Here is a 21,914-nt window from a genome sequence, read left to right as displayed (position 1 = left end):
TTTCTAATAAAATATTTTTCCTTCAAACACCATAAATTAGTTTTATTTTCATTGCTTTTCAGTGAAATCTTCAAAAATATGTTTGTTTCTTAGACTAATAATGCAATATGCAATTTAACCTTTTACTGATTAATTAGGCTTATCACTAAGAATCTGCAGTTTTTTATTGTGTTGCTCTATTATTATGATACCCTCAGGAATTAGGACACATCCTAATAATTTATGGTGATTTGCTTTCCCTGCCATCAGTCTTCAGGCATACTTTCCCAAGATAGAATGCTGCTGTTTCTAGTGTGCTACCTGATTTTATATTGCGTTAGTCTAAGTGACATTCTACCCCTTTCATATGCGGCCTTTGAGTCAGTTCTTTAACACTCAAAAACTTTGTCTTCTACTTTCTCGAGATTAAGGTTTTTTAGAAGAAGTGGGACATTGTGATACAAGGCCAGTCTTATACTGAGCATAGTGGAATTACCTGAGTAGGTTCTTTAAAAAATACAGATTACTGAGTTTCATGTCCAACAATGATGGACTCTGAGGCCAGGAATTTGTATTAAAAAATAAAAGTGGCACAGTTCCTGAGAGATTCAAATGTTCAGCCAGTTGTGGTGTAGTCCCTGCCTTCAGGGAATCTATAATCTAATTAAGAAGATGTTTGAATGTGAAAATGAGTGGAGTCTTCTATGATGGTACATTGTAAAATGCTAAGCTGAAAGGGCACAGTTTAGAGGTCAAGATTTGTATCTCATTTATTTTCATCATATCAAAAGGAGAGTTAGACAAAAGCTTTTATGTGATTGTCCCCATGTCACACTAGTCAGACTTTCACAGAGCAAACTTGAATTCAGTAAGTCATTTTTTAAAAATAAATTTATTTATTTATTTATTTTTGGCTGCATTGGGTCTTCGTTGCTGCACGCAGGCTTTCTCTAGTTGCGGCGAGCAGGGGCTACTCTTCATTGTTGCGGTGTGTGGGCTTCTCATTGCAGTGGCTTCTCGTTGCAGAGCACGGGCTCTAGGCTCATGGGCTTCAGCAGTTGTGGCACGTGGGCTCAGTATTTGTGGCTCGTGGGCCCTAGAGCGCAGGCTTAGTAGTTGTGGTGCACGGGCTTAGTCGCTCTGCGGCATGTGGGATCTTCCCGGACCAGGGCTCGAACTTGTGTCCCCTGCATTGGCAGGCGGATTCTTAACTACTGAGTCACCAGGGAAGTCCCAGTAAGTCATTTTTGAACACACTCATTTTAAATTCATGTTCTAGTTCCATTTAGACAAAAATTTAAAAAAATAGGGGTCAAATAATAGTTTTCATACAGTAGTTCCAAGTTATATTATACTCTTCTATAGTAGCTTCTAAGTGTATTAATCTCTAAACTTTGAAATAATCCTTATCTTTAGCTTTCTTATAAAATTTAGTTAGATGTTTGCTTCTTGAAGAAATAAACTACGTAAATGCAAAAGACAACTGCTTATCTAATATTCTTCATTACATTAAATTACTTGCTTCAATGTTATTAAACAGATGGATATAAATTTATAATACAATTTTCTACTCTTCCACCTCTGTTTTTCCATTTCCCCTCCTTTTCTTCGTCTTAGGTGTTGCAGTTTCTCATTTCTCATTCTGATACCATACAAGCAATCCTGCGCTGTCAGGATGTTAGTGCTGGGTCTTTGCAGGAATTGGCTCTGCTGACAGGAATTATAAGTAAAGCAGCACTTCCTGGTGAGTTGATTATGTTGAATGGATTTTTACCAGTGCTTTACAGACTGACATACACTTAATAGAATGAGGTTATTGTTACTTTGCAGCTATATATTACTTATTTGAGATTGGAACTAACAGAGTTAACTGCCTTTTTTTTAAAAAAATTATTTAGTTATTTATTTCATTTTTGGCTGCGTCGGGTCTTAGTCGAGGCACACGGGATCTTTGTTGCGGTACGTGGGATCCTCTGCTGCGGCATGTGGGCTTAGTTGCCCCGCGGCATGTGGGATCTTAGTTCCCTGACCAGGGACTGAAGCTGTGTCCCTTGCATCAGAAGGTGGATTTTTAACCACTGGACCACCAGGGAAGTCCCCTTAACTGCCTTTATTTGAAGTAATATGTTTATAAAAGTGATATATGGTCAGTATAAAAAATTCAAAAAGTTCAAGAAAATAATTAACACTCAAATCCCACTATCTAGAAATTATCAAATGTTAACATAGATAAGTAGCTTTTCAAACATTGCTCTATGTATATGTATGTATTGGTGGGGGGGAGGGGCGGTGGAGAGAAACAGACATACAGAGGTACTTTACGAGAATGGGATACCTTTTACATTCAGTTTTAGAAAACAACTATTTAATTTTACGTGAACTTTACAGATGAAAAACTAATTGAAGAGAAACTGAAGACATTGATGAATTCCAGACAAATGTTTCTTTACTACAAGTGTACAAGAGATATTAGTTCTTAAAATATCACTATGATTAAGAAGAAGAAAAGATTATGATAAACTACTAAGATATTTTTGTCATTAAAAACATTTTTTTTACTACATATTTTACTACATATTTTTTTACTACAAATTTTAGACAGGGGGCTTCCCTGGTGGCGCAGTGGTTGAGAGTCCGCCTGCCAATGCAGGGGACATGGGTTCGTGCCCCGGTCCGGGAGGATCCCACATGCCGCGGAGCGGCTGGGCCCGTGAGCCATGGCCGCTGAGCCTGCGCGTCCGGAGCCTGTGCTCCGCAACGGGAGAGGCCACAACAGTGAGAGGCCCACGTATGGCAAAAAAAAAATTTAGACAGAATCAACTAACTCCTGATGTGAAAGATGAAGTAATGAGTTATTTTACACTTCTTTTTCCACCCTCATGTTGTTTGCTTGTATTATATTTACAAGTAAATATCATTTATATTCAGTCTTGTAACCATAATAACTTCAGTTATTTAGTTTTACTTGTATATTTACATGGATTCACAGAAAAACACCAATTCTTTTTTTTCCTCCTATAGCTTCACCATTTCTGAGTTCTTTCTTTTGATTTATCTCTTGGTGTTTTTAATTTGTATTGAGGTCCCCTCCCCTAAGAAAAAGTATATAATCTTCCCTGAACTCTCTAATGTTTACAGACATCTAAAGGTTGCCTTTATTCTTGAATGAAAGCATGGCCTACTATTAATAATAATGTCATATTTTTTTTACAAATGAGGAAACTGAGGCACAGAGAGGTTAACTTGTCCAAAGTCACACAAATAATACTGTAGGGTTTTTCATGCACTGTGGCTTCTGAGTCTGTGTGCTTAACTACTAGCCTATACTACCTCCATCTTTATATTGCAGTGGAGAAGTCTGAGGCCAACTTCTGATTCTGCCCCAACACCCACAATATTTTTTCCTCTCTGGGCATGCCTCAGTACCTGAGCCCTTTGTGTTGGGAGAAGGAGAGAGTTTGGAAGGGCAGAGTGCAGTGCATATTAAGGTACTTAGAGACTGTGCTCATTCTTCGGAGATCCCAGGGTCAACTCCACCCAGCCTTGGAGTGTCTTAGTCCTGTGTGCTTATTATGTTCATTTCCCCACTTCATTCCAGTGTCCTGAGATGATACCAAGACAGGCCACCCTTGCCTTTACTAAGGTCCCATAGTGCTATGTAGTGGTTCTTCTCCAAATGGTTTTTACCTTGGTTTCTCCTAATTGCTAGTTCTCCTAATTACTTAATTTACTTAATCACCCGAATGTGCTGCTTCGCAAATTGTGGGGTCTCCATGAGAATTTGCAAGAGTTTGTTGGCTTATCTTCTTTTCTCTGTACTGCTTCTGAGGGGTGGGATGAGGGTCATGAGTTGAATTATGCTACTTACTCCCCTGGAATTTTCTTCATCTCCCCCTTTTTTTTTTCCTTAAGCACCACCATGCTTTAGTATTTATGGCGTAAGTTGGCCCCTTTCCCTTTTTGGTGAATTTCATTTATTTGTAGTTGATTATAGAAGGGACATTCTATGATACTACTTCATTCTGCCATCTTAATCCAGAAGTCCTGAGTTAGTACAGAGAGAATTTACCTTTTATCATATCCTCTGGCAAGGTGATTTTATTGATGAATTTTCCTTTCGTTCCTTTTTCTTTGTTTCTGTTTTTGTGGTACGCGGGCCTCTCACTGTTGTGGCCTCTCCCGTTGCGGAGCACAGGCTCCGGACGCGCAGGCTCAGCGGCCATGGCTCACGGGCCCAGCCGCTCTGCGGCATGTGGGATCTTCCCGGACCGGGGCACGAACCCATGTCCCCTGCATCGGCAGGCGGACTCTCAACCACTGCGCCACCAGGGAAGTCCCCTTTCGTTACTTTTTAAAAATACTTGAAATATTCTGTATTTTACTAATAGCAGCATTTAACCCTGTCACTGTATTAAAATTATCTTCAGAAAGGCACAGTTTATTTTAACATGCTCATGGTATATTCAAACAAAATAAAAGAATAAAGCACTCTGACCAGCAATTCCTGCTTCCTAAAAGGAACCAATTATCAATTTATACTTTGTTTTTCTAGCAGTTTCTCTGCTCGTGGTGTAAAAATTTTTTCCTCCCTACACAAATGAAATACCATACACACTGCTCTGTAATTTTTTCCCCACATTATGTTTTGGGGATTTTTTCTCATCGGCATGTATAGTTCCTACCTGACCCTTTAATTGGTGGAATAGTTTTCCAATTGTGAGGTGGTTACCCAGACCCCTGTGACACGTTGACTGTTTCCGATCTTTTTAAAAATGTCAAACAGTATGGCATTTAATAACTTTGTGTGTGTGTATACATATACATTTTTGTATATTTGAGCTGGTAGGCTTGGTAAGTTCCTGGCAGTGCTTTGTCAGATATAAATATACTTTTATATATATATACACACATACATATATACCATTACATACGTGTGTGTATATATATACACACACACACACTTTAAAATAATTTTAAAAGATAATGCCAAATACCCTCCTAATTTTTTAAAATAACTTTAAAAAATAATTTATACTCCTCTTAACCCTACTCTGCCCAGTTCAGCCCTTGATTACTTATGGTTTTGTATTATCCTGTAATTTTACTACATGGTTTTGTCTTAAATGCTTAGCCCAGTACCAGATATGTTGTACCTCCTCAACTACTTATCATCAGGTTAATTTTTTATCTGTGACCCACAGATATTCTGTAAAGTCTTTTGGAGTTGAGGATGATATATATGGTCCACAGCACTCAGGTGGCATGTAGCAGAAAGGTCTTAAGAATCTGAGAATTGGACTTCCCTGGTGGTCCAGTGGTTAAGACTGTGCTTTCCCTGCAGGGGACACGGGTTCGATCCTTGATTGGGGAAGCTCCACATGCCATTCGGTGCTGCCAAAAGAAAAAAGAATCTGAGAGTTGCTAGTTTTTTAAAATAGAGGCAGCAGTTGGTGTGCAGGAGGAATGAAAGAACTGGGGAACAGCAACACAGGTTGCAGAGATCAGAAAGGTTAAGGACAAACAGGAAAAAGCCAAAGTTCCACGGTAGTGTTAAGTGCAAACTCCAGCTTTCAAGGGGTTAAGATGGAAAAGGAGGGCATAAGAATCACAAGCAACAAATGGAGAAAAAAATATTTGAAGAATTTGATATTAACCAGGGTTTTACTTGGTTTTGTTTTGTTTTGGAGTACAAGGGAGACCTGAACACATTTTTAGATAGTGCAGAAAAATCCTCTGCGGTAGGGTAAATTTTAGAAAGTAATTAAATAAAGTGATTCTGGGAACCTACTCCCCGTGGAGGTGGAGGTGGGAAAGGGAAAGGAGCTAGTGGAGCAGCGAGGCACAGGTGAGGTAACAAGCCAGCATGTGCCAAGTGATTTGAGTATTTTCTGTAGGTTTGTGTAGAGGTTGATGGGCTGAGAAATCTAAAAGGAGGAAGGCTTGTCATTATAAGGAGCAAAGGATAAGGTTCCAGGTTATGTGCTATGGAGTGTATGCTTGGAAGTAAGAAATGGATTAAAGGGATCGTGAAAACACATGGATAGTTAGGGTGGCTGGGACGGGATCAGCTGGGTTCTCCTCATGGCTACAGTCATAGAACAAAGAAATAAACCAGTGGAGAGAATGACCCATGGGTTTGCTTGGAGGGCTCAATAGAAATAAAGGGAGTCCATGGTACTATAAAAGGTTGATCAGCTTTAGGGATTTCGTAATGGGTCCAAACTGAGAAATTGAATGGCAACTTTTTTGTGTATGTGTAAACTGTACTTTGCCTAAGGGAAAAGAAAAAAAATCAAATGGTACAATACATAGACGAGATAAAAGAAAAATATGCATTTCATTTTTAGTGTTTTATATTCTGAACTGTTACATGAGAAAGTAATTTACTGCTGAGTTTAGAAAATTTTAACTTTTATGTTTATAAATAAAAAGTCGATTTTTCTCAAAAACTTTGAAGTGCCTTTTTGAATTACTGATTCAGTCTAGATTTAGCTTGCATATGACTGAATATGTGGTGTGGTACACTTAACATATTGTGTGGTGGTACACAATCTTTGTAAAGTCGTATTTCTCAAACCTCCTTCATGGCAGAGTCTGTGTCTATTTATGCATATATATATAAATATATATATTTATACATATATAAATATAAAATAGTAAAACTACCATTCCTGGTTTTTTAATGTTTTTGATTTTTTGATTATAACACTACATTTAAAAGCATTCCAAATTTTATAGGTATACTACGTGAACTTGATGTTGATGTTAATGAAGGATCTCTAATGGAGCTACAGGGACATATTGGAAGATTCCAGGTAACTGATTCTTTCTTATTTCTTTTTTATTTTTTAAATTAAAAAAATTTTTTTTACTTCTTTAAAGAGCAGCTATAAGACTTGTAACAAAATACAACAGTCCTCTCACTGATCCTCCCCATTCTGCTCCCTGAATTTGGGTAAACCCAGCAATGGTTTTAATTGATTCTTTCATATCTCTAAATAATATGTTTATGTTACTACTACTTGATTTTCCAATTTTAAGAGTCATCTGTTGACCTTCCATCGAGAAGGATGAGAATTTAGATCTCTTTACTCCTGTTCTTCTGTCATACAATATGTACCTCTCTTGTAACGTGTCCCCACCCCCAACTCTAATCATATCATAATTTCGATTAGATTAATATTTAGTGTTATATTATTATTACTATGAAATGTCATTTATGAATAAGCCATGGATGGACCATATTTTACTTTTCTATACAACATTGTTTTTCCTAGAGTAAGTAATTGTTTCTTTTTTTTATTTGCTTGGTTTTATGTACTTATTTCTAATTTATTCCCAAACTCTCCTCCAGTTATGTAATCTCTTTTCAATATGTTCAAACAGAGTAGATAGCTTATCAATTAGATATTTTATCGCAGTCTTTCTGGGAGCCTCCTGGCCTGCTTTGATTTGAGCACCTTCACTTTTTTTTGGCTGCAGAAGAATTATATTTATATTCCATTATTTTTGATACAGTAATTTTCTTAAACAGTCCTCTTTTCATGAGCTGTTTTTCAAGTTTCCAAAAGAAAAATGCTGCCATCAGCATAATTGTTATCAATGGGTGCATGGGTATACAAGTAGTACATTTTGAGTCATTGTCAAATAGCACTCCAGAAAGGCTTGTACTCTCTCTAACCAAGCCAAAATACTCTGTTTTGTTTTGTTTTTTTAAGCCTTCTAACTTTTTTCATTGGTGGGGAGAAAAAAATATTTTTGATGCATCTTTCATAAGGTAGCCTCTGGAAATGTGATAGTGCATCTGTTTTTGTCTGTAAGAATAGCAAACAGCCAGTTTTAAGATTTAAAAAGAGTATTTTGACAAATTAAATTTACATTATAATCTCCTTAGTATGTTTTGCCTTATCCATACTTATTATTTAAACTAACATCAGTTTAAGTTAGATATTATATAATATATATGGATGTATATATGTAGGGGTGAATGTGTGTATGTGTAATACCAATGTTTTAAACGTGTTTTTATTGTGCACTTACTATGTGCAAAACACTGTACTAAGCACTTTAAATACAATTCAATGTCTCAGGTAATCCTAACAATAATCTTATAAGGTAGGAATTGCTATTATCACTCTAGAAATATGAACACAGAGGCTTGAGGAAGTTAAATAACTTGTCCCAGGACATATAGCAAAAAGTCATGTACCTGTAATTGGAACCCACATCTCTGATTCTGGACATACTGCCAATTTTGCAAAGCTTGTCCTTTCCCACTGAGAACCTTAGGAACAATTATATTCTCAGGTGAAAAGTACCAACATTTCAAACAAATGAGCTTTGCGATTTATCTGCCAAGGTTTCTTCTGTGTTCCCAACTCCTTTTTGAAGTCCCCAGAAGCAGCCACAGGAGTTAGAGCCTTTAAATTTGAGCCTTAGTAGACAAAATTATCACGAATCTGCTTCTGTTTGCCATCTCATTTTGCTTCTCATTGTTTATTGATTAGTATTTATTTAATGGGAATCTACTAAGGAATTATTTGGTGTGATACAAAAAATCTTTGGCAAGCACTTAGATTTTAGTCGGGGTTAACTGCTAAAAGAATTAATATTCTTTTAATGAGTTGTCTGCCAAGTAAATACATTTGCAGAAAGGTAAATTTTAATATTGCTAACTTTAGTTGAGTCAGTTGGAAGTAAGAAATTAGATGCTTTAAAGAGTGATTTCATTCCCCACTGAGTTTTTCTTTTTTTTCTCCCTCAAGAAAGATAGGTCACTAACTTTAAACATATACAACTAGATATGAACAAGGAAGTATCTTTTCTTTCCTTAGCGCCAGTGCTTAGGACTACTAAGTCGCTTTGGTGGCTCCGACAGACTGCGTCAGTTTAAATTTCAAGATGATAATGTGGAGGGGGATAGAGTGAGCAAGAAAGATGAGATCGAACTGGCTATGCAGCAGGTAAGAGGAGTGAGAGTTGTGTAGCTATTCTTTAAGCTTTTTATGTTTTTGGAGATATTTGAGAAAAATAATAGATGTGGGTAATTTTACAAATTGATTTGTAACTTTGTTGTAATTTTACAAACTGATCTATAACTTTGTTCTCCTTCAAATCTGGATTTCCATGATATGAGGCATTTGGGGAGCTAATATTTTTGTTACTGCTTGTTCTTCCTTTGTAGATTTGTGCCAATGTCATGGAATATTGCCAGTCACTCATGTTACAGAGTTCCCCTACCTTTCAGCATGCTGTGTGTCTCTTCACCCCTAGCCTGTCAGAAACCATTAATAGAGATGGGCCCCGGCAAGGTGAGCTAGCTAGTTCTTTCTTTCTGTATTTGAGGAATTAAGTTGCCAGGATTATGACAAGCTCTAGTTGGCCCCAGTACGATGCAATTTTTTTTTTTTTAACCACGAGTAATGAACGGGAAATTTTTAAAACGACTTCTTTAAGAAGGAGTGATGAGGAGGTACTCTTGTCAGACCTGTGGATGCAGCTGGAGAACTGGAAAGAATAGAGAAACTTAAGATTTTCTGAGGATGAATCTGGAAGAGCCGTGTGGGGAGAGTATAGTTTTATGTAGCGTGTGAGACCCAAAAGGCTCTAGGATTGGAGAGTAAACTAGCCAGGTGAAAAGTATGAAAATAGTTTGTATGTTAAATCATGTTAAGCTGAATTTAGTGTCTTAGTTAGGTTTTGTATTTCGCTCCAAATTTCTGTAACATAGCAAAGTAAAATTTCGATAGTTAGTAAACTGATGTAGCCTATGATTCCCTAGTGACCCAGCAGGGAAGATTAGGAATATGAGGCCGGATTATGGATTGGTTAAAGCTTTTGTCCCATGGGACATTCAAAAGCCAAAGCCCGTTTGGATCTTGGTGGTTGTATTGTGATGGACTTGTGATGATCTCAAGAAATCTTTTGAGATTTCTGTGAATCATTTTGTCACAATTTCATCGTCTTCAGGATCTTATTTTCTCTGAAAATTGCTTAATCACGTAAAGTATCTATTTAATAGAATAATATTATGAAAAAATATGTTATGCCAAGAACTCTTGTTTGTCTAACTCCATTATAAAATGTCCTAGCAAGTGGGATTAAGAAATATTTTTTATTGAGGTTTTTTATTTACATACAACAAAATATACCCATCTTAGGTGTACAGTTTGAGTGCTTTTTGTAATTTTATGCAGTGTGTAACCACTACCACAACCAAAATATAGAATAATTCCCTCATCCTTAAAAGTTTCTTCTTGTCCCTTTGCATGTGATTGTTTCCTTTGACCCCTGGTCAAGGTGTCTATTATTTTGCCTTTTCCAGAATTTTATATAAATGGAATCATACAATATGTAGTGTTTTTTGTGTTTCGACTTCTTTCATTTAGCTCAGTGTTTTTGAAATCCATCCATGTGTGTATTACTATTTTGTTCCTTTTTATTTCTGGCTGGTATTCCATATTAAAAATATACCATAATATATCTCTTCACTAGTTGATAGACATTTGGGTTATTTCCAGATTTTTAGCTATTGTGAATAATGCCACTGAATATTTGGATATAAATCTTTATGTGGACATAATGTTTTCATATCTTTTGATTAGATGCCTAAGAATGCAATTGCTGGCTTCTGTGGTATGTTTAACTAAATAAGATACTGCCATTCTGTTTTACAAAGTACAGTCATTTTGCATTCCTACCAGCCATGTATAAGAATTCTAGCTGATCCACATGCTTGCCAATGCTTGGTTTGTCAGCCATTCTAGTGGTTGTGTTGTGATATCTCACTGTGATTTTAATTTGCATTTCCTTGATGACTAGTGATGAGCCTGTGTCCAGTTTTAGTACTATTTGTTGAAAACATTATCTTTTTCTGTTTGGATTACTTTGATACCTTTTCTCAAAAATCAATTGACCACATAAATTTGGGTTTATTTTTGGACTCTCGATTCTGTTCCATTAATCTGTATGTCTGTTCTTTCTCTTAATACCACACTGTCTTTATATACTTTATACACACTGTCTTTATATACTTATTCTTCAGTAGCTTTATATCAACAGTAAGTCTTGAAATCAGGTGGTTTAAATCCTCTATCTTTGTTCTTCTGTTTCAGAATATCTTATGCTTATGGTTTACATGGTTTATTTCTTTCTGTCCATTTATTTTCATCCTATCCATGTTTTTCTGTTTAAAGTGCATCTCTTGTACACAGCAGAGAGTTGAGTCTTTTTTTTCTTTAATCCATTTTGACTATCTCTGCTTTTAGTGGTGTGTTTAGTCCTTTAATATTTAATATAATTATTGATATGATTGGACTTGGGTCTATCATTTAATTGTTTTCTACTTATTAATTGCTTTCTACCTCCTCTCTCTGTTTTTTTGTTTTTCCTTACCTGCTTTAAAAAAAAGTCTGTTTTATAGAATTTGATTTTAATTTTACCATTGGGTTTTTACCTATACTTCTTTGTATTTTTTTTTTTTAGGAATTGCCATCGTTTTTCACAGCCTATTTATTGTTAATATAGTACCACTTCATTCAAAATTTACAACTCTTACAACTGTATAGGCCCACATTCCCCCCTTCTTTTATGTTATAATTGTTACATGTATTACATCTACATACACTATAAATTCCCTTAGACAATAATTTTTATTTCAAACAATTTAATGCTTTATAAGTAAAGAACAAAAGGGTAAAAAAGAAAAAAAGTCTTTTGCATTTATTTAGATATTAAACACATTTGATGCTCCTTATTCTTTCTCAATGATCAGAGTTTCCATGTGGTGTCATTTCCCTTCAGGCCGAAAAATTTCTTACATAAGTACGGGTCCGTTAGTGATGAATTCTCTTAACTTTCTTTTATTGAAAATGTCTTGATTTTGCCTTTATTCTTGCAGGATAATTCTGCTGGATATAGAATTCTGAGCTGGTAGTTTTGTGCTTTCTGTACTTTAAAGATATGGTTTCACTTTCTTTTGTCTTCCATGATTTATAATGAGAAGTCAGTCATTGATGGGAATATTGTTCCTCTATATGTAAAGTGTTGTTTTTCTGTTGCTGCACTTGAGATGTGCTCTTCCTCTTTAAACAGTTTGACTGTTAACGTGCCTTGGTGTGGGCATCTTTGTTTTTATTCCGTTTAGTGTTGTTGAGAATTTTTCATCTATACATTTCTTTGTTTTATCAATTTTGGGGAAATTTTGACTCTTTTTTTCTTCAAATATTTTCAGCCCCATTCTCTTCAAACATATATTAGATGGTTTGATACTATGTTTTTTTTTTGTAATGCTCTTTATTTATAAGAAATAGGATGAGAACATTTGCTATACTTTTTTTTGCGGTACGCGGGCCTCCCACTGTTGTAGCCTCTCCCATTGTGGAGCACAGGCTCTGTATGCGCAGGCTCAGCGGCCATGGCTCACGGGCCCAGCCGCTCCACAGCATGTGGGATCTTCCTGGACCGGGGCATGAACCCGTGTCCCCTGCATCGGCAGGCAGACTCTCAACCACTGTGCCACCAGGGAGGCCCCTGCTATACTTTTTTATTATTTGATTTACTATCTCATGTAAAGTTGCATTACAGTTTATGTATGTTAGCATGATTTCAAGGCCCTGAAGGTAAATGTAATGGGCAGATCATTTATTTTTTGCAACCATTCCTCCTTGTAATTTTTTGTTTATATCTTGGTATCATGAATATGTAAATTTTACGTTAGCAACTATATTTACAGATAATGGAAGACTGGAATTTTTTTCTTCCAGTTTTATTGAGATATAATTGACATACAGCACTGTATAAGTTTAAGGTGTACAGCATAATGATCTGACTTACATGCATCATGAAATGGTTATCACAATAAGTTTAGTGAACATCCATCATCTCATATAGACACAAAATAAAAGGGGAAAAATTTTTTTCCTTGTGATGAGGACCCTTAGGATTTACTCTCCTAACAACCTTTATGCATGACATAGAGCAGTGTGAATTATATTTATTGCATGGTACATTACATCCCTAGTGCTTATTTATCTTAAAACTGGAAGTTTGTGCTTTTTGACCACTTCAGTTGCTTTATCTTCAAGTTCACTAATTCTTTCCTCAATAAGCTCTATTTGGCAAAATATATCCAGTGAATATTTTTATTTCAGAAATTGTATTTTTCAGTTTTAGAATTTTTGTTTGATTCTCTTATCTCATTTTTATTTTCTCTACTGAGATTAACTATGTTTTCATTGTTTGTTTTCCCTCAGTTATAATAGCTACTTTAAAACGCTCATTCATTAGTTACCAACATCTGGTTTATCAGGGGTTAGACTTGCTTGGTTTTCTTGTCTCTTGAGAATGTGTTCCATTTTCTTAGTTGTTTATATGTTGGGTATTTAAAATTGTATACTGAACATTACAAAGGTTTGAAGGTTCTAGATTCCATTATTTTTTCCCTGTATGGTGTTTTTCTTTTGTTTTGGCTTAATTACCTTGGCTGTTTTGACCTGTGAACACTGATTCTTGGGTGACAGATGCTGCGTCAGTTTATGTCTTTTGCCTTTAGCTGAGATGTTTTGAGTGTGTTACGTGCATGGTTCAGGGGTCAGTTAGTGATGTGGGTAGCTATAGGGATCCCCTCTCTACTCTCCTGGGATTCCCCTAAAACTTTCTTCACTGGTCATTGTTTCCCGGCTTCTCAGCTGCTGTTTTTTTGGTTTGTCAGGCATTAATGACTGTGCTTTTTCCATCAGCACTCCTGCTTCTGCATTGTGTTGCTTGTGCTACTGCTGGGTGTACTTAGCCCCAGGCCGAAGGCCATGAGCTGCGAGCTTAGAGTTGTACTGGTTCCATCTGCCCTCTTCCCAGTGCGCCTGCACTCCCTACCAGCGTCTGTCTGCTTCCGTTTACTTTGGTAACTTTAGGTAGTTATTTTTTGTGTTATGTCTAGGTTTTTTATTTTCTGCCATGAGCAGGGAGTGGGCTGTTGTCTGGTATGGTCTTAGTTTGACATATTTGGAAACAGAAGTTCTTAAAACCTAATAAGATACCTTTACTTAAAAATACCTGTCATTCAGTGATTCATTTGGAGTAGCCTTGGGTGAGAGTATGTCTTAAATAAATTGAGGAAGTAACTATAAAGATTTATAGTAATATTTTATGGAGTAAAGTGCTTAAATCATTCAAACTGGATATATAAAACAATTTCTTTGACTTAGTTAAGCAAATTAATTCTACATAGTTCTAGCTTTCTCCTATATTCAAAAAGTTTGCTGCCAGGAAGATCACTAGACTACAAAGGTGCAGCCTCACCGGCATGCGGGAAAAGTGCTAGTTCAGGAGGCTCAGCAAATAGGAAAAAGGAGGTCTTCTTCACTTGGAGGGGCATGGGATGACTCAGAGCCCCCTTTTCATTCAGAAGAGTGGTTTTCCTACCACACAGCAGTGACATTTAACCTGCTGTGTCCCCTTTCTGTCTGGGAGTTTGTAAATGAGCATGAATCTGTTTACTAATCCCTGTAAGTCTATAGCTTGATGCAGACCTCTGACTGCCTCAAGAGGGCAATCCTTTTCTTCCCCTTTGAATCTAACTTTTTAAAACAAATTTAACCTGAGCATAAGATTTTTTAAACAAAATTGTAATTTTGTCATTTATTCTTCAAAACATTAATATCACTAATAATTATTAAAATTTCATTAGTTTCTTATCATTTTGAGCCAATCTTTTGCATACCATGTTGTTTTTTGATCTTTAATACTTAAAGATGAACTTTATGAAACCTTATAAATTGGTCTTTATTTTTCTTCAGACTTTTTTAAGGGTTAATAAGCATATTCTTCTCTGCCAATTCTAAACATATGAATGGGTAGGTATCTGGTAGTTTCTAGAATATTTAGTTATAGAGAGATAGTTTAACCTAGTGGTTAAGAGCACGGACTGATGATGAACTGCCTGGATTTAAATCCCAGTGCTACAAGTGACTTAAGAAAAATGACTTATCTCTTTGTGCCTCAGTTTCCTTGTCTATAAAGTGGAAGTAATAACAAGCTCCCTCCGATGAATTATTGTAAGGATTAAATGTGTTAATATGTGTAAAGTGCTTTAGAACAGTGCCTGGTGCTTGGCATGACATCAATGTTAGCTATTATTATTCTATTATTGCTCTTGTATTATTGTTATCCTCTAGTATATTTACTATTACTTGTGATCAAGGGACCCTTTTCTGTAGCACTTCCACTTCTTTGACTTCATGGTCTTTTCTGCAGAATCTGTTTCTGTAGTTAGATATCTCATGGGCCATCCTCATCTGATGTCTAAGTCTGGTGCCTCTGAATGCTCTAATATTTTCTAGGCTTAAGCAAGTTAGTATATAAGAACTCCTGAAGTGATTTGGAATACTCTCAGCATTAGACCATCATATTTATGGATAGCTTCCTACCAAGTTGAGGTCACACAAATGTCTGGGGACCGGTGTACCTAATTTCACTAGAAGAAGGCTCTCTGTGATGACCTGTATCATAAAGATTGTCATATCTTCACTGAGACTGGTGAAGGAGAATTGGCAAATCCGATGAGTATAGGATATTTTTTTGGTGGCAGAATCCACTGACAAGGGACTCTTTTCTCTTTTCCCCTCCACATGAAGGTCTATGAGATTGGACTTTGGAGCAAAGTTCAAGGGGGTGGCAGTGAAGGAAGCAAATATAGATCTCTCCTTCAGTGTTCATGGCAGTTGGGGCCATTAAACAAAGATTATCTCCAAATTAAACCTGAAATTACCAAGGTGTTTCTCAAAGAAATCCCTCAGTCACAAGAGGAAGTTGCTTTACTTGCACCACACAAACCATCTCTATCAATAGAATAGGAACATTATTGCTCGCCTTGTTTTTCTTTCCTCTACAAACAGCTTTTCCAACATCACGTTTTTCTTTTATACCTTCATCAGAAAGTCGTCAAGTAAAAGGCAGATCATTTTGTTCTGCTATCCAAATGGAGTTATTGTGGTAGAAGACTTACTAAACTTTAAATTTAATTATCTATTTTTTAACTATTTGTTAGCGTTCTCCTTGTCTCTTTGGAAGAATAACTTTGATCTGGGAACTCAGCAACCAGAAAGATGCAGACTGGAAATGAGTCCATATAAGTAGAGCCGCAGGGCGAGGCAGGAGTTATTCACCTGGGGTCAGGAAACTGTAAACTGTATTTGTGTGCACGGGGTGGGGGGTGGTGGAGAGACAGGTGTAAAGGTTTATAACTTCTATAGAGTTCTCAAAGAGGTCTTCACCCAGTAAAGGGTAAGCTGTCTCAGTGTCCATCAGCCAGATCTCCTTATTGTCTCAAGGCTCCAGCCTTATGTACCTACCTCATTACAGTAGCTCCTAACCACTCCTTTGAACTGTCAGTGGTATTTAAAAGTAGTCTTGGATTGGTTTTAATAATAGTTTACATGCCCTTAAATTCCTGGGCTTTCCTTTTTTTAAAAAAACAGGTCATTTGAGATTCATATAAGATGGCTATAAGTAGAACATTGTTTTTTATCAACTCTATTAGATACCCAAGCTCCAGTGGTTCCATACTGGCGCCTACCTGGTTTGGGCATTATTGTCTACCTGCTGAAACAGAGCGCTAATGATTTCTTCAGCTATTATGACAGTCATCGACGGAGTGTCAACAAGCTACAGAACGTGGAGCAACTTCCCCCAGATGAGATAAAAGAGGTATAAATCTTATAATGAGCGGTAGATACTTTTATTTTTTTAAGAGTTATTTTATTATTTATTTTATTTATTTTTGGCTGCGTCGGGTCTTAGTTGCGGCACTCGGGCTCTTTGTTGTGGTGTGCGGGCCTCTCTCATTGTGGCGTGCAGGCCTTCTCTCTCTAGTTGTGGCTTGTGGGCTCCAGAGCGCCTGGGCTCTGCAGTTTGCGGCATGCAGGCTCCCCAGTTGAGGCGCACGAGCTCAGCAGTTTTGGCGTGCGGGCTCAGCTGCCCCGCGGCATGTGGGATCCTAGTTTCCTGACCAGGGATGGAACCTGCGCCCCCTGCATTGTAAGGCAGATTCTTTACCACTGGACCACCAGGGAAGTCCCAAGCGATGGAGACTTTTGAGAAGCCATTGTTTTTACTGATAAGGACCAGGGGTCTGGTGTCAGACTTGTAGGTAAAGATGATGCGTGCAGTGAGATGAAAGGAATTACAATGACTCAGAGCTCTGTGTGGCTTGAAGAAGAGCTCCTCACCTAAGCAGCACACCTCATGAGCATAGAAACTCTTGACTGAGTGACAGGAAGTTGTACCTGTTCAAGAAAACCACCTGCTATTCAGTAGAAATTTCGGTAGCTGGCCTTTGCATAAAGAGTTTGGTAATTTATACTCTAAAAATCTGTGCTGAGAAACTTAGGTGCAGATGCTTTTTCAGTTAGAAGTGACTCCTTAGGCAAGATGTCTCTGTTCCTTCAGCATTTCCAGTATCTGTTAAGTGAATTTTTCAGACAAATGAGATGGCGTATCAGATTTGACTGCCTTCTCTCAATGATCCAGAATCATACCCTGGCACTTATTGTAACTAAAGATGTTGAGTTACTGGGCCTGCTCTTTCTTTCCATGTGGCACAGCTGAGCTATAAGGCTTCCCTTGGCCAGTGCTGAAGCTTCGTGTCTTTTGTGGCAGCCTGCATGTTGAGCCATTTTGCCATTCCTGGTTCACACCAGGTTTTCTGAAAAACACCATGTCACTCTTAAGAGTAGTCAGAGCCTACTCTCTTTTACCATTCTTATAATTCTAGGGGACATTTATTGAGAGTTTATGATGTGCCAAGCCATGAGCTACATATTCTACCTGAATACCTTAGGCAGATATTGTTGTGTCTCCCATTTCTCAGATGAGGAAGCTGAGGCACTGAAAGACAGACTAACTTATCCAAAGCCACACAGCTAGCAAGTACAGGTTGAGGCAGGTGTTACTGACTGGGTTCAGGGGTTCAGGTAACCCCTGAAATTGTGTGGTTTACGCCCGGCGGTCCTCCCCCGTCGTGCACAGCTTATGGGTGATGCTAGTACACACAGGAGGGGCTGCAGCATCACGGTAAAGCATGTGGCACTCCACCAGTCCCACTGTAGAACACCTGCTGCCAAACCCAGTGTCTGCACGTTAAATTGACCCACTGTGCTTGCAAGTATGCCAGATGGAGAAGGGATCAGGGGAGGTTCTGGTTGATGATCATATATTTATTATGCTCTGCAAGTCTAATTCACATTTTCTTCAGAAGATACCTGACAGCTGTTATAGAAATTCTCCACACAGCATTGTGACACTTACTGCTTGGAAGTCCCACTGTTTTGTTTTGTTTTAATTTGACAAGAAATTCAGGATTGGTTGGCCCCTCAGCAGATTGGAAATGTCTGTTTCAGGGACTGGACTTTCAAAAAGCAGCAGATGAACGTTCATTTGTGAATTCAACTGCTTCTTTGGCTCTCGTTTTTTAAAATTACTAGCTTCCTAATTAGATAATTAACTCTTGTCTGCAAGGATGTTTAAATTTATTTGAATGTTTTTCACAGTACGTATCACAAGTGACTACTTATAGTGTATAGATTTTCATTAAATTTTTGTTACAATATATGTCATTCTTAATACTGTGTTTGTTTTTTTTCTTAGTTGTGTCAGTCTGTGATGCCTGCTGGTGTTGATAAAATCTCCACTACCCAGAAATATGTTCTAGCAAGACGCCGTTTGGTGAAGCTGATCAACAATCGAGCTAAACTGCTTTCCCTTTGTTCTTGTATCCTTAATGAGATCATAGTGGGGCTTGAAGGGTGACCTTTAAGAGAATTTTCAAATGTGGGAACTGTGTACTTATTTTCACATTACTTGGGTATCAAAATCACATGGAAAGGGACATAATTACTGTTAGTTTTTTTCTAGTTAAATGTGTGATATATTTCTAAATTGAAAATATTTTTCTTACCTTTTAGAGTAACTAGTAATCCTCATAATATACACAGACACTTTCTGTCCGGACAGGAGACAAGGACACTGAAGGCTATGCTGGCCCAGCATCCCACAGTTTCCACCTCCTTCCTCTCAGCACATCTTGCTGCTTTCTGGAGAGACCTTACGTCCAGTTTATTAGACTGAGGCTGTGGTACATCACTGAATGGTGCAGTCTCTTCTTTTCCCTCGTGCTCAGAAACTGTTTTGCAAAATCATGTGATGAGATTGTTTTCCTTTAATCTGAGCTCTCCTCTATAGTTATCACAGAGACCTGCCTGTTTATTCTCTGGCGCCATCTGGAGTACTACTTGTTACATTGCACACCCACGGATTCTCAAGACTCCTTATTTGCCTCCAGGACCTTATTTAAAAGCAGAAGGCTACAAGGTAAACTTTATTCTGAAAATTAGTGAACCATAAATGCCTATAGATTTTAGCACCTTAAAAAACTAGTTACATTTAATCTGCTTTTTACTGTGCAGGTTACTGAACAGTAACAGGGTGGACTAGGTAATCAAGAGCTACTTAGTTACTAGGCATAGCTAGCTATGTTTTGTATTTTCCCTTCTGTCCATGGGAAATTGGACAGAGCATTGTAGAGGCTGCCTTCAGCTGCTTCTCAGCTTCTTGCAGTTAGTGGCTGACCCAGGTCCAGAGTCCTCTGGTCACAAATAATTTTCCAGAAGAATGGAAATGGGTCAGCCTAGGCCATGATTCTTGTTGCTCGAGGGCCCTTCTGTGACTGATGAGCGTGTATTGGATCCCTTAGGTGGCAAGAAACAGAAGGAAAGCTTGAGAACCCTGGCCTAGAACAGTGAAATGCTTCCTAGGGGCTTCCATTTACTGAAAGCTGAAATAGATTTCTCAGTCTAGACCCATGCTTTTCACGGTGCTGTGGTTCATTGTCATCGGGTTCTTCCATTGTGTAGTAGACACACACCTGCAGAGCTGGTTTGACTGTGTCTTTATCTCTAGATTCCTTCGCTTCGGAAAGCAATCTGGATTTTAGAAGTGGGCTGACTATAGTGAGCCAACATGATATAGACCAGGTAACGTTCTATTCTCATACTCTTTTTTTTTTTGAAAGTAAAAAGGGAAAGCCTGGTATATTAGTAAGATAATAGTTTTCAAGTTTACATCCAAAGACCTGGTTTGAATTCTAGCATAGCCACCTATTAGGTACGTGACTCAGAACAATTTACTTAGCTTCTGAGCCTCCATTTCCTCAGCTCAGAAATGGGAATGATAATTCAACCTCTAAGCATTTTGTCAGAATTAAATGAGGTTTCATGTGTAAGACTCGTAGGGTAGTGCCTAGAACATAGTAAGAGTTCAGTAAGGGTAAGCATCATGATCTGGAAACTCCGTATATAAATAGTTATTGCTATTTAAAGCAAATTTTAAGTTTTACGCATTTATACAACAAGGGAAAGAAGGAAAAACATTAGTATCATACCAGTAAATTCTAGGGTGGAAAATGTGAATGTTGAGTTAATTTGGCACATGGGAAAGGACCACATTACAAAAATTCAAAGGTATTTAAAATAGGAAGACATAGAATAAAAGAAATATTTGAGACTACTTAATAATGAAATGTCACCTGCGTTACCTGTAGCTTCAGGCTGATGCCATCAGTGCTTTTGGAGAATCACTACAAAAGAAACTTCTGGACATTGAAGGATTGTATTCAAAAGTTCGATCTCGCTATAGTTTCATACAAGCTCTTGTCAGACGTATCCGAGGCTTGCTGAGGATATCACGGAACTGAGAGCCCGTGCTTATGCTCTTCTGAGGAAGAGAGGAATTGGGGAAAACTGTCTCCTTTTTATAGTTTCTTTCTAAATTATGACCAAAAGATATTTTGCTATTTCTTTCTTTATATATGGACTTCTTTTCTGTAAACTTCTTTGCCTGGTTTCGTCCTCACTAGTAAAAAATAAATAAATAAATACTTTTTAAAAAAAACAAATATGTGGTCAGTCTCTTGAAATTTTATCTAGAATATGGTCAATATTATCAGGAATTCAACAAATAATCCTTCCACAGTGATGGTTTTCCCCCAGGGGTATTATTCGGAATGCTAAATTAAAGCCATGGTCTGAAAATTCTAATTTTTTCTCTCTTTGTAGCTACATTACACTTTTTTTTTTTGCGGTACGCGGGCCTCTCACTGTTGTGGCCTCTCCCGTTGCGGAGCACAGGCTCCGGACGCGCAGGCTCAGTGGCCATGGCTCACGGGACCAGCCGCTCCGCGGCATGTGGGATCCTCCCGGACCGGGACACGAACCCGTGTCCCCTGCATCGGCAGACGGACTCTCAACCACTGTGTCACCAGGGAAGCCCTACATTACACTTTTTATGATAATGCTCTTTAAAGTCAAGCCATCTCTTTACTAAAATTATTTTTTCTTTTCTGCATGTAAATGATAAAATAATCACTTGCATTTGTTCCTTAAAATATTTGTGGAACTTTTCAAATAAATCATCTGCCTGTATTTCTCATATAGTTAATAGGATGGCTGCAGTTAGAGAAAAAGAATTTACCCAATAAAAAAGAATAAGAATAATAAATAAATAATAAATAAATAAAAAATAATTTACCCAATTTGCCCAATAGTATTTATGTGCATGTGACTACCTCATCTGAAAGTCCGTTTTCCTGTTTCCAGCCAAAAATTATTTCAGCCTGATATATAGAAGAGACTGCTGAGAGGGGAAAGAGTCTTGACTCTAAGGTAGTGGCAGAAAATTAACACTTAGTTCTATGGTGTTATGGGGTTTTTACCCTTAATCTTATAATAAAATTTCCATGGCTTTTTAAGCATTTATAAAAGGCTTTGTCATTGTTATTGTATTTTGAAATTAATCTACTGCCTACCGCTTATAAATATCAAGCCTTAGCTGGAAAGCATCCTGTTAATAAATAGCATTCTTAGAGGGATGTGAATGAATAATTA

At 37.5% G+C, this 21,914-nt stretch overlaps 1 protein-coding gene across 3 annotated transcripts in view; it reads left to right on the top strand.

Moving 5' to 3' along the window:
* Nucleotides 1-20,922, top strand: part of NUP205 (nucleoporin 205) — an 81,177-nt gene extending 60,255 nt beyond the window's left edge. The window contains exons 35-43 of one of the 3 annotated variants that reach the window (XM_027101810.1): nucleotides 1,597-1,723; nucleotides 6,718-6,794; nucleotides 8,814-8,942; nucleotides 9,164-9,290; nucleotides 16,517-16,683; nucleotides 18,622-18,745; nucleotides 19,216-19,344; nucleotides 19,933-20,006; nucleotides 20,573-20,922. In XM_027101810.1, coding sequence (XP_026957611.1) covers nucleotides 1,597-1,723; nucleotides 6,718-6,794; nucleotides 8,814-8,942; nucleotides 9,164-9,290; nucleotides 16,517-16,683; nucleotides 18,622-18,745; nucleotides 19,216-19,344; nucleotides 19,933-20,006; nucleotides 20,573-20,725 — 1,107 coding nt within the window. In that variant the 3' untranslated portion in view covers nucleotides 20,726-20,922. Of the gene's footprint in view, nucleotides 1-1,596; nucleotides 1,724-6,717; nucleotides 6,795-8,813; nucleotides 8,943-9,163; nucleotides 9,291-16,516; nucleotides 16,684-18,621; nucleotides 18,746-19,215; nucleotides 19,345-19,932; nucleotides 20,007-20,572 lie in introns of those variants that run through there. The other 2 variants (XM_027101811.1, XR_003431873.1) reach the window with 2 other exon arrangements.
* Nucleotides 20,923-21,914: the final 992 nt, after the last annotated feature.

This window comes from Aethalodelphis obliquidens, unplaced genomic scaffold, assembly GCF_003676395.1.
Source record: "Aethalodelphis obliquidens isolate GAN/ISIS:26980383/991018 unplaced genomic scaffold, ASM367639v1 scaffold5, whole genome shotgun sequence".
Lineage (NCBI taxonomy): Eukaryota > Metazoa > Chordata > Mammalia > Artiodactyla > Delphinidae > Aethalodelphis > Aethalodelphis obliquidens.
Note: the sequence above shows the minus strand (reverse complement) of the source record. Positions and strands in the feature narration are given on the sequence as shown.